The sequence below is a fragment of the Melanotaenia boesemani genome, chromosome 5 (genome assembly GCF_017639745.1).
Source record: "Melanotaenia boesemani isolate fMelBoe1 chromosome 5, fMelBoe1.pri, whole genome shotgun sequence".
Taxonomy (NCBI): Eukaryota; Metazoa; Chordata; class Actinopteri; order Atheriniformes; family Melanotaeniidae; genus Melanotaenia; species Melanotaenia boesemani.
This window is the reverse complement of record NC_055686.1, coordinates 20,151,671-20,162,820: the sequence shown is the minus strand read 5'-3', so window position 1 is coordinate 20,162,820 and position 11,150 is coordinate 20,151,671. Positions and strand designations below refer to the sequence as shown.

The 11,150-nt window shown below is 41.8% G+C and overlaps 1 protein-coding gene and 1 long non-coding RNA gene across 2 annotated transcripts in view; both read right to left on the bottom strand.

The window, feature by feature from the left end:
- Positions 1–2,254: 2,254 nt before the first annotated feature.
- Positions 2,255–3,559, bottom strand: LOC121640736. Its single transcript, XR_006010561.1, has 3 exons — positions 3,189–3,559; positions 2,475–2,536; positions 2,255–2,385 (listed from the first exon to the last, which is right to left on the bottom strand). It is a non-coding gene; the product is annotated as an uncharacterized LOC121640736 (long non-coding RNA).
- Positions 3,560–4,265: 706 nt separating this feature from the next.
- Positions 4,266–11,150, bottom strand: part of LOC121639264 (cell wall protein DAN4-like) — a 30,848-nt gene continuing 23,963 nt past the window's right edge. Inside the window, exons 4-5 of the mRNA XM_041984424.1 lie at positions 10,147–10,475; positions 4,266–4,334 (exon numbers count right to left, since the gene is read on the bottom strand). Coding sequence (XP_041840358.1) covers positions 4,266–4,334; positions 10,147–10,475 — 398 coding nt within the window. The remainder of the gene's footprint in view (positions 4,335–10,146; positions 10,476–11,150) is intronic.

Sequence of the window (11,150 nt, the reverse complement as noted above, 5' to 3'; positions counted from 1 at the left end):
TGGACTTTTCCAACCCCTCCCCTCAGGCAGGCGGCTGAGATGCATAAGGAGCAAGACCACCAGGTTCAGGAACAGCTTCTTCCCCGAAGCTGTCAGACTGCTGAACTCTTGCCATGCCTTGTAGACTCCTCCCCACCCTACCCCACCCTTCCCCACCCTACTTCCCCACCTCTGAACACCAGCCCAAACCCTGCTGCCCTGCCCCCATCCCCATCCTAAACTGAATCCACCCCCCCACTCCGACAAACAGACCTGCACTGCAAACACTTTACCCCCCCCAGGGGAGTTCCTGTCCACATGTTTACATGTTTACCTGCTGTCCATATAAGTGCAATATCACTAATATTAATATCAGAAATGTTATACTTTGGACTACCACTACCTCATGCACATACATACTTGCACATATTTATCTAGGCTGCACATGCAAACTGGGCTCTTTAGTGTTTACTGTTATTTTTATTTTATTTAAAATTGTGCTGTTTATATTCTATTGTATTTAGCTTATATTCTATTTATATTTAGCCTATATTTCTATTTTTTTTTTTTTTTTCTCTTCATGTCTTATTTTATTTCACTTATTGCCCTCCTTCTTATGGCTCAAACCGGGACCTCAGTTCTAATTTCGTACCATAAACATGTAAATGTGAGCTGGTATGACAATAAAGTTCCTTGAATCCTTGAATCCTTGAATCCTTTTATGGACAATCTGTGGTGAGCAGATGTGTACTAACAAAGTACTACATGTTCTTCTCAGTCAAACCCCATGAAAATTATTTTTAATTTAAATTAAAAACAATAATAATTAATTAGAAGATGATACTATCTTGTTCCGGAGGATGAAGGCTGCTGGCAGGATTGATCTCTGGTACCTTTCTGTCTTGCATTGGACTTGACAAAGCCTCACACTCAACACACTGTTGTTTCTGCACTGTATTGTGTAGAGGATGTGAAGAATCATTCATTATTTTCAGCAACTTGTTTTATTTTTTTTTCTGGACAATCAGTTCCTGCCCTTTGTGGTGCTCCAGTGCTGCTGACCACCACCTCAGACACGTAACCTTACAGTGTCACAAACTGCCGTCTGTGTTACCACAACCTTTGATTACCATCATAGATTAGATTTAAGCAGTATATATAAACTTCCATAGGTTCAGAGGAATATTGTAATCAACTTTTAAATAAGCTGCTTAACATTAGTTCAATATGAAAATACACTTTTTCAATGTGTTCACTTGAAGACCAAAAACAAAAAAACAACATAACACGAAATATGATACTGTATAAATGTGACCAGACTCTCTGTTCCCAGACATGTAAAAATCATATCTCTCACTTTTGCCATAGTTTTAAAGTTATTAGTTCCATGGTAATTAGTTGCATGGTAGTGTGTAAATATGTTTGAGTCAACCTAAAAAGAGTAATAATTTTAACTCCCTAAATGCATTTCAGTGCAGGTATTTGAAAATGATTAAATTATTTTTTTCCTTTCCTTATAAAACACAACTGACCAGTTTTGAATCAACTGGCTGTAAAGGTAAGTTTAAAAGAAAGAAACAGAAAATGTTTAGATTATATTACAGACTTTATAGGAAGCATCTCCAGTGCACTGTTATACACTTTTACACTTATTTATTTTTAAACCTTAATATTTATAATTCATTAATACAGACATAAAATAAGAGTAACAGAATACTATATTTGCATAAAATAAGTATGTAAATAAAAATAGTCACATAACTATTTAAAAAAATATATATGACATCGTTCAGACACCTTACATTTAATTTATGACATAATGTTCAATGACTGACGATGTAGGATTTATGGATTTCATTCCTAGGCTGTTAAGTGTTACATAAGGTGTATTAGCAGGTATTATTTATTATCAACAAGCGTGGTGAATCATACTTTAAATTTAGCATTTAAAAATTCTGTCCTGTCATAGGACAATTGAATCTTATCAGAAGGTCTTTGATTTGAGAAAAGAACAAAATTCTTGTTCTAGCAAAAATAGATATGAGATATCATATGGAAATCAGTGGATGTGCTATTGCTGGCTTAAGAGTAACCATGACAACAGCAAAATGCAGGATGCGGTGATGAGACTGATCTTGTGGCTTACTCCGCTTGATACTTCTGTACATGTTAAGAAAAAGGAAACAAAGAATTAAATTAGCAAACAGTTTTTACATTTTTGTAGACTTGTGATAAGACTACATGAGGTTTTGCTTACGTGATGCATCCACAAAAATGTAATTGAGGTCAATGTTAAAGGCTGTGATGTTAGAAGCCGCTCTGATCAAAACATTTGCAATTTGAGTGTTACTAGGAAGAGATGTTGATGCAAATCCTAGATCCATGTTGTTGATGATTGAGCCATTGCTGCAAAAGAATTAAATTAATATTTTATATGTACAATTCTTTTATCAACAATCCTAAGATTATATCATGTCAAATCATAAACAAGTTACCTGAATGAAACCACTGTCAAAGAGCGGAATGAGGCAAATGTGTTTTGGTAAAGAGGTTTAAGCTACAGGAAAAAATAAGAAGAAAAAGAAACATTAAGTGTGTGCATTCTTTTAAGGACTTGTGTGTTTAGTCTATATTAATTATTTATGTAATTTGTACAACCCAGCCTCCACAGTGTATAATCCCAACATTTCTCACACTATTTTCCATTACTTGAAACCATGTGTTTACTCTCAGAATTTATTAGCAAATGATACTTCTGTTACACAAGCATGTGTCTTAAATATGGATAAATAAGGCTGCATCTTGACTTTGGTGGTAATAATGGTGAATATCATCAGACATTTGCCAAACTTTTCTCTTCATGTAGGTTTGGACACAAGGGCGCCAGTTTTTAATCAATCCTTCTCACACCACTTTTATCTTTCATTTTTACTTTTCTGTCAGGTTTTTCCAGAATCAGAATCAGAATTTAGAGGAACAAAGTTGCTTAACATGGTACAGACACTTGGTTGTTATGCCTGATCTGACCATGTATCCTTGGCAGAGAAATGTTGAGATTATATATAGCAGAATATTTTACTCTGGCCCGATTTATGCATTTCCAAATAGAAAGGTACTGGACTACTGATACCATGAGATTATAACATACGTCAAATTTAAGGATAGCATATACATTTGGCTGTGGTCAGACTAAAGAAATCCAGACTTACTGTTGACTTTAACAATTCAGCTCTATTCGTAAATGCTTGAGATGATGGATTTGCCAAATCAATTGTGAATGTTTCTCCAGCGGATCTAAAAGTCACCCGTCTTGTTGTTATTGCCTCCACAGTTGTAGTAGTTGCAATAGTTGTGGTAGATATGGTGGTTGTAGAAGTTGTGGATGTATCTATCACAGCAGTTATAGATGTAATTGCTGTAGTCGTTGCAGTTGCTGTAGTCATGGCTGTAATTGCTGGAGTTGAATTTGCAGTAGCTGTAGAATTTGTCGTTGTAGCTGTCAAAGTAGTTGTAGCTGTAATTGCTGTAGTCGTGGCTGCAGTTGCTGTAGTATCATTTGCAGTAGCTGTAGAATTTGATATGGGCGCTGCAGTTGTTGAATTGGTAAAAGGTGTTCCTATGAAAAATGATGAAATATTGATTTAAAAACAGAGAGAATAATACAGAAACATTTTAAAATAATCTTAAAAGTCTGTTTACTTGTACCATACACAGCGAATAAAAATTCAAGTACTTTTTCCTATTTACTTTAATATAAACATTTTCCTGAGTGAATCACTGGAAGATATCAGTGTAGAACATGCACACACACACACACACACACACACACACACACACACACACACACACACACACACACACACACACACACACACGAAAAGTCAGATGTAAATTTATTGTAAATTATGTGAAACGGTTTTCGGCAGCTGTGTACTTACGTATTACTTGAATAGAGTTCCTTTCAAATGTAATATTGAAGTTCGTGCTGCCATTAGTTATAGCCTGCACTGAAGTTTCTTGGACCTGTTCAGTAGCTGGAATTTCAGCAGCTGATGCAGTTTTATTGAACTCAACCCCCACCTCTGCTTCAATATATTCTGATTGTGTTCCGGCTACAGCTGGTCTGTAATAAACAAACAAATATATAAAATGAAATTTAAGAAAAAATGTGAAAACTTACAAAGGTGTGTACTTCTATGTCTTTCCGTTTTGATAAAATAATTAACTAATATAAATATAACTGAACATGGATAAATGTAATAATTGTGATTGTTGGATATAAAACCTTACCTAAAAGCAATGACAAAACTGCGGATGAAGAGCAAGCCGTATCTAGCCCGGTAGATGATATCAAACTGTGGGAAGTAATCAAATGAAAAAATATAACAAATCTTGCCTTAAATGAGTTTAATGGCAAATGTAAACTGTGATAATGTACAAATGAAAATGTTATTTACTCACCACAAATACCACTTGTTTTTCAAGTTCCTTAAACTGTTGGCTGTTTGTATCACTGAGTTCTTGAACAAATGGTTGAACCAAAGTTGCTATAAGAACGAATACAGGTGGCGGAGCTTCAGTTGTGGTAGTAGTGGTGGACAGTGCAACTGTTGGGGTTGATGGGGGAACTTTAGTTGTTGTTAGTGCAGCTACAGTTGTTGTTGGGGCAGCTGTAGGTGTTGCAGGGACTGCTGTGGTTGATGTTGGTGAAGCTGTGATTGTTGTTGGGGCAGCTGTAGGTATTGCTTGTGAAGGTGTAGTTGTTGATCCATTTGTGGTTGTTGTTGGACCATCTGTAGTCATTGGTTCAGCTGTGGTTATTGCTGATACATCTGTAGTCATTGTCATTGCAGCTGAGGTTGTTGATTTATCTATAGTTGTTGTGGCAGCTGTGGTTATTGTTGATGTTTCTGTAGTCATTGTCAATGCAGCTGTGGTTGTTGATTCATCAAAAGTTGTTGGGGCAGCAGTGGTTATTGTTGATGCATCTGTAGTCATTGTCAATGCAGCTGTGGTTGTTGTTAGTGCAGTTATCGTTGTTGGGGCAATTGTGGTTGTTGTTGGTGCAGCTGTAGTCGCTGTCTGCGCAGGTGTAGTTGTTGTGGCATCTGTAGTTGTTGGTATAGCTGTGGTAGTTGTTGGGGCATCTGTAGTTGTTGTTGTTTCAGCTGTGGTTGTTATTGGGGTATCTGTCGTTGTTGTTGGGGTATCTGTAGTGTTTGGTTCAGTTGTGGTTGTTATTGGGGTATCTGTAGTTGTTGTTGGGGTATTTGTAGTTGTTGGTTCAGCTGTGGTTGTTGTTTGGGCATCTGTACTTGTTGGTTCAGCTGTGGCTGTTGTTGGGGCATCAGTAGCTGTTGTCATTTCATCTGTGGTTGTAGTTGGCTCAGCGGTGGTTGTTGTTGGGGCATCTGTAGTTGTTATTGGGACATCTGTAGTTGTTGTTGCTTCAGCTGTGGTAGTTGTTGGGGTGTCTGTTGTTGTTGTAGGGTCTGCTGTGGTCATTGTTGGTACGACAGTGGTTGTTGTTGGTTCAGCTGTAGTTGTTGTTGGTTCAACTGTGGTTGTTGTTGGCAGATCTGTTGTTGTTGGTTCAGCTGTAGTTGTTGTTGGGGCATCTGTCGTTGTTGGTTCAGCTATGGTTGTTGTTGGGGCATCTGTAGTTGTTGGTTCAGCTGTGGTTGTTATTGGGGCATCTGTAGTTGTTGATGGTTCATCTGTGGTTGTTGTTGGGGCATCTGTCGTTGTTGGTTCAGCTATGGTTGTTGTTGGGGCATCTGTAGTTGTTGGTTCAGCTGTGGTTGTTGTTGGGGCATCTGTAGTTGTTGATGGTTCATCTGTGGTTGTTGTTGGTTCATCTGTAGTTGTTGGTTCAGCTGTGGTTTTTGTTGGCAGATCTGTTGTTGATGGTTCAGCTGTAGTTGTTGTTGGGGCATCTGTCGTTGTTGTTGGGGCATCTGTCGTTGTTGGTTCAGTTGTGGTTGTTGTTGGGGCATCTGTAGTTGTTTTTTCAGCTGTGTTTGTTGTTGGGGCATCTCTATTGCTTGTTTCAGCTGTGGTTGCTGTCAGGGCAATTGTAGTTGTTGTTGGTTCCGCTGTGGTTGTTGTGACATCTACAGTTGTTGGTTCAGCTGTGGTTGTTGTTGGGACATCTGTAGTTGTTGGTTCAGCTGTAGTTGTTGGGGCATTTGTAGTTGTTGATGGTTCATCTGTGGTTGTTGTTGGTTCAGCTGTGATTGTTGTTGGTTCAGCTGTGGTTGGAGTTGGCTCATCTGTAGTTGTTGGTTCAGCTGTGGTTTTTGTTGGCAGATCCGTTGTTGATGGTTCAGTTGTAGTTGTTGTTGGGGCATCTGTCGTTGTTGTTGGGGCATCTGTAGTTGTTGGTTCAGCTGTGGTTGTTGTTGGCAGAGCAGTTGTTGTTGGTTCAGCAGTCGTTGTTGTTGGGGCATCTGTAGGTGTTGTTGGTCCAGCTGTGGTTGGTGTTGGCTCATCTGTAGTTGTTGGTTCAGCTGTGGTTGTTGTTGAGGTATCTGTAGGTCTTGTTGGTTCAGCTGTGTTTGGTGTTGGCTCATCTGTAGTTGTTGGTTCAGCTGTGGTTGTTGTGACATCTACAGTTGTTGGTTCAGCTGTCGTTGTTGGGACATCTGTAGTTGTTGGTTCAGCTGTGGTTGTTGTTGGCAGAGCTGTTGTTGGTTCAGCTGTAGTTGTTATTGGGACATCTGTAGTTGTTGTTGCTTCAGCTGTGGTAGTTGTTGGGGTATCTGTTGTTGTTGTAGGGTCTGCTGTGGTTATTGTTGGTCCGACAGTGGTTGTTGTTGGTTCAGCTGTAGTTGTTGTTGGTTCAACTGTGGTTGTTGTTGGCAGATCTGTTGTTGTTGGTTCAGCTGTAGTTGTTGTTGGGGCATCTGTCGTTGTTGGTTCAGCTGTGGTTGTTGTTGGTAGATCTGTTGTTGTTGGTTCTGCTGTGGTTGTTGTTGGGGCATCTGTCGTTGTTGTTGGGGCATCTGTCATTGTTGGTTCAGCTTTGGTTGTTGTTGTGGCATCTGTAGTTGTTGGTTCAGCTGTAGTTGTTGTTGGTTCAGCTGTGGATGTTGTTGGGGCATCTGTAGTTGTTGTTGGTTCAGCTGTGGTTGTTGTTGGGGCATCTGTAGTTGTTGATGGTTCATCTGTGGTTGTTGTTGGTCCAGCTGTGATTGTTGTTGGTTCAGCTGTGGTTGTTGTTGGGGCATCTGTAGGTGTTGTTGGTTCAACTGTGGTTGGTGTTGGCTCATCTGTAGGTGTTGGTTCAGCTGTGGTTGTTGTTGGGGCATCTGTCATTGTTGTTGGGGCATCTGTTGTTGTTGGTTCAGCTGTGGATGTTTTTGGGGCATCTGTAGTTGTTTTCGGTTCAGCTGTGGTTGTTGTTGGGGCATCTGTAGTTGTTGGTTCAGCTGTGGTTCTTGTTGGGGCATCTGTAGTTGTTGTTGTTTCAGCTGTGGTTGTTGTGACATCTACAGTTGTTGGTTCAGCTGTGGTTGGTGTTGGCTCATCTGTAGTTGTTGGTTCAGCTGTGGTTGTTGTTGGGGCATCTGTAGTTGTTTGTTCAGCTGTGGTTATTGTTGGGGCATCTCTATTGCTTGTTTCAGCTGTGGTTGCTGTCAGGGCGATTGGAGTTGTTGTTGGTTCCGCTGTGGTTGTTGTGATATCTACAGTTGTTGGTTCAGCTGTGGTTGTTGTTGGGACATATGTAGTTGTTGGTTCAGCTGTAGTTGTTGTTGGGGCATTTGTTGTTGTTGGTTCAGCTGTGGATGTTGTTGGGACATCTGTAGTTGTTGGTTCAGCTGTGGTTGTTGTTGGGGCATTTGTTGTTGTTGGTTCAGCTGTGGATGTTGTTGGGGCATCTGTAGTTGTTGTTGGTTCAGCTGTGGTTGTTGTTGGGGCATCTATAGTTGTTGGTTCAGCTGTGGATGTTGTTGGGGCATCTGTAGTTGTTGTTGGTTCAGCTGTGGTTGTTGTTGGGGCATTTGTTGTTGTTGGTTCAGCTGTGGATGTTGTTGGGGCATCTGTAGTTGTTGTTGGTTCAGCTGTGGTTGTTGTTGGGGCATCTATAGTTGTTGGTTCAGCTGTGGATGTTGTTGGGGCATCTGTAGTTGTTGTTGGTTCAGCTGTGGATGTTGTTGGGGCATTTGTAGTTATTGGTTCATCTGTGGTTGTTGTTGGTTCAGCTGCGGTTGTTGTTGGGGCATGTGTAGTTGTTGGTTCAGCTGTGGATGTTTTTGGGGCATCTGTAGTTGTTGTTGGTTCAGCTGTGGTTGTTGTTGGGGCATTTGTTGTTGTTGGTTCAGCTGTGGATGTTTTTGGGGTATCTGCAGTTGTTGTTGGTTCAGCTGTGGATGTTGTTGGGGGATTTGTAGTTGTTGGTTCATCTGTGGTTGTTGTTGGTTCAGCTGCGGTTGTTGTTGGGACGTCTGTAGTTGTTGGTTCAGCTGTAGTTGTTGTTGGGGCATATGTTGTTGTTGGTTCAGCTGTGGATGTTGTTGGGGCATCTGTAGTTGTTGTTGGTTCAGCTGTGGATGTTGTTGGGGGATTTGTAGTTGTTGGTTCAGCTGTGGCTGTTGTTGGTTCAGCTGTGGTTCTTGTTGGGACATCTGTAGTTGTTGGTTCAGCTGTGGTTGTTGTTGGTAGATCTGTTGTTGTTGGTTCAGCTGTGGATGTTGTTGGGGCATCTGTAGTTGTTGTTGGTTCAGCTGTGGTTGTTGTTGGGGGATTTGTAGTTGTTGGTTCATCTGTGGTTGTTGTTGGTTCAGCTGCGGTTGTTGTTGGGACGTCTGTAGTTGTTGGTTCAGCTGTAGTTGTTGTTGGGGCATTCGTTGTTGTTGGTTCAGCTGTGGATGTTGTTGGGGCATCTGTAGTTGTTGTTGGTTCAGCTGTGGTTGTTGTTGGGGCATTTGTAGTTGTTGGTTCAGCTGTGGTCTTTGTTGTGGCATCTGTAGTTGTTGGTTCAGCTGTGGATGTTGTTGGGGCATCTCTATTGCTTGTTTCAGCTGTGGTTGCTGTCAGGGCGATTGGAGTTGTTGTTGGTTCCGCTGTGGTTGTTGTGATATCTACAGTTGTTGGTTCAGCTGTGGTTGTTGTTGGGACATCTGTAGTTGTTGGTTCAGCTGTAGTTGTTGTTGGGGCATTTGTTGTTGTTGGTTCAGCTGTGGATGTTGTCGGCGCATCTGTAGTTGTTGTTGGTTCAGCTGTGGCTGTTGTTGGTTCAGCTGTGGTTGTTGTTGGGACATCTGTAGTTGTTGGTTCAGCTGTGGTTGTTGTTGGGGCATTTGTTGTTGTTGGTTCAGCTGTGGATGTTGTTGGGGCATCTGTAGTTGTTGTTGGTTCAGCTGTGGTTGTTGTTGGGGCATCTATAGTTGTTGGTTCAGCTGTGGCTGTTGTTGGGGCATCTGTAGTTGTTATTGGTTCAGCTGTGGTTGTTGTTGGGGCATTTGTTGTTGTTGGTTCAGATGTGGATGTTTTTGGGGCATCTGCAGTTGTTGTTGGTTCAGCTGTGGATGTTGTTGGGGGATTTGTAGTTGTTGGTTCATCTGTGGTTGTTGTTGGTTCAGCTGCGGTTGTTGTTGGGACGTCTGTAGTCGTTGGTTCAGCTGTAGTTGTTGTTGGGGCATATGTTGTTGTTGGTTCAGCTGTGGATGTTGTTGGGGCATCTGTAGTTGTTGTTGGTTCAGCTGTGGTTGTTGTTGGGGCATCTGTAGTTGTTGTTGGTTCAGCTGTGGTTGTTGGGGCATCTGTAGTTGTTGGTTCAGCTGTGGATGTTGGTGGGGCATCTGTAGTTGTTGTTGGTTCAGCTGTAGCTGTTGTTGGGGCATATGTTGTTGTTGGTTCCGCTGTGGATGTTGTTGGGGCATCTGTAGTTGTTGTTGGTTCAGCTGTGGTTGTTATTGGGGCATTTGTAGTTGTTGGTTCAGCTGTGGTCTTTGTTGTGGCATCTGTAGTTGTTGGTTCAGCTGTGGATGTTGTTTGGGCATCTGTAGTTGTTGTTGGTTCAGCTGTGGTTGGTGTTGGCTCATCTGTAGTTGTTGGTTCAGCTGTGGTTGTTGTTGAGGCATCTGTAGGTCTTGTTGGTTCAGCTGTGTTTGGTGTTGGCTCATCTGTAGTTGTTGGTTCAGTTGTGGTTGTTGTGACATCTACAGTTGTTGGTTCAGCTGTCGTTGTTGGGACATCTGTAGTTGTTGGTTCAGCTGTGGTTGTTGTTGGCAGCGCTGTTGTTGTTGGTTCAGCTGTAGTTGTTATTGGGACATCTGTAGTTGTTGTTGCTTCAGCTGTGGTAGTTGTTGGGGTATCTGTTGTTGTTGTAGGGTCTGCTGTGGTTATTGTTGGTCCGACAGTGGTTGTTGTTGGTTCAGCTGTAGTTGTTGTTGGTTCAACTGTGGTTGTTGTTGGCAGATCTGTTGTTGTTGGTTCAGCTGTAGTTGTTGTTGGGGCATCTGTCGTTGTTGGTTCAGCTGTGGTTGTTGTTGGTAGATCTGTTGTTGTTGGTTCTGCTGTGGTTGTTGTTGGGGCATCTGTCATTGTTGGTTCAGCTTTGGTTGTTGTTGGGGCATTTGTAGTTGTTGGTTCAGCTGTGGTTGTTGTTGGTTCAGCTGTGGATGTTGTTGGGGCATCTGTAGTTGTTGTTGGTTCAGCTGTGGTTGTTGTTGGGGCATCTGTAGTTGTTGTTTGTTCATCTGTTGTTGTTGTTGGTCCAGCTGTGATTGTTGTTGGTTCAGCTGTGGTTGTTGTTGGGGCATCTGTAGGTGTTGTTGGTTCAACTGTGGTTGGTGTTGGCTCATCTGTAGGTGTTGGTTCAGCTGTGGTTGTTGTTGGGGCATCTGTCATTGTTGTTGGGGCATCTGTTGTTGTTGGTTGAGCTGTGGATGTTTTTGGGGCATCTGTAGTTGTTGGTTCAGCTGTGGTTCTTGTTGGGGCATCTGTAGTTGTTGTTGGTTCAGCTGTGGTTGTTGTGACATCTACAGTTGTTGGTTCAGCTGTGGTTGGTGTTGGCTCATCTGTAGTTGTTGGTTCAGCTGTGGTTGTTCTTGGGGCATCTGTCATTGTTGTTGGGGGACCTGTTGTTGTTGGTTCAGCTGTGGTTGTTGTTGGGGCATCTGTAGTTGTTTGTTCAGCTGTGGTTATTGTTGGGGCATCTCTATTGC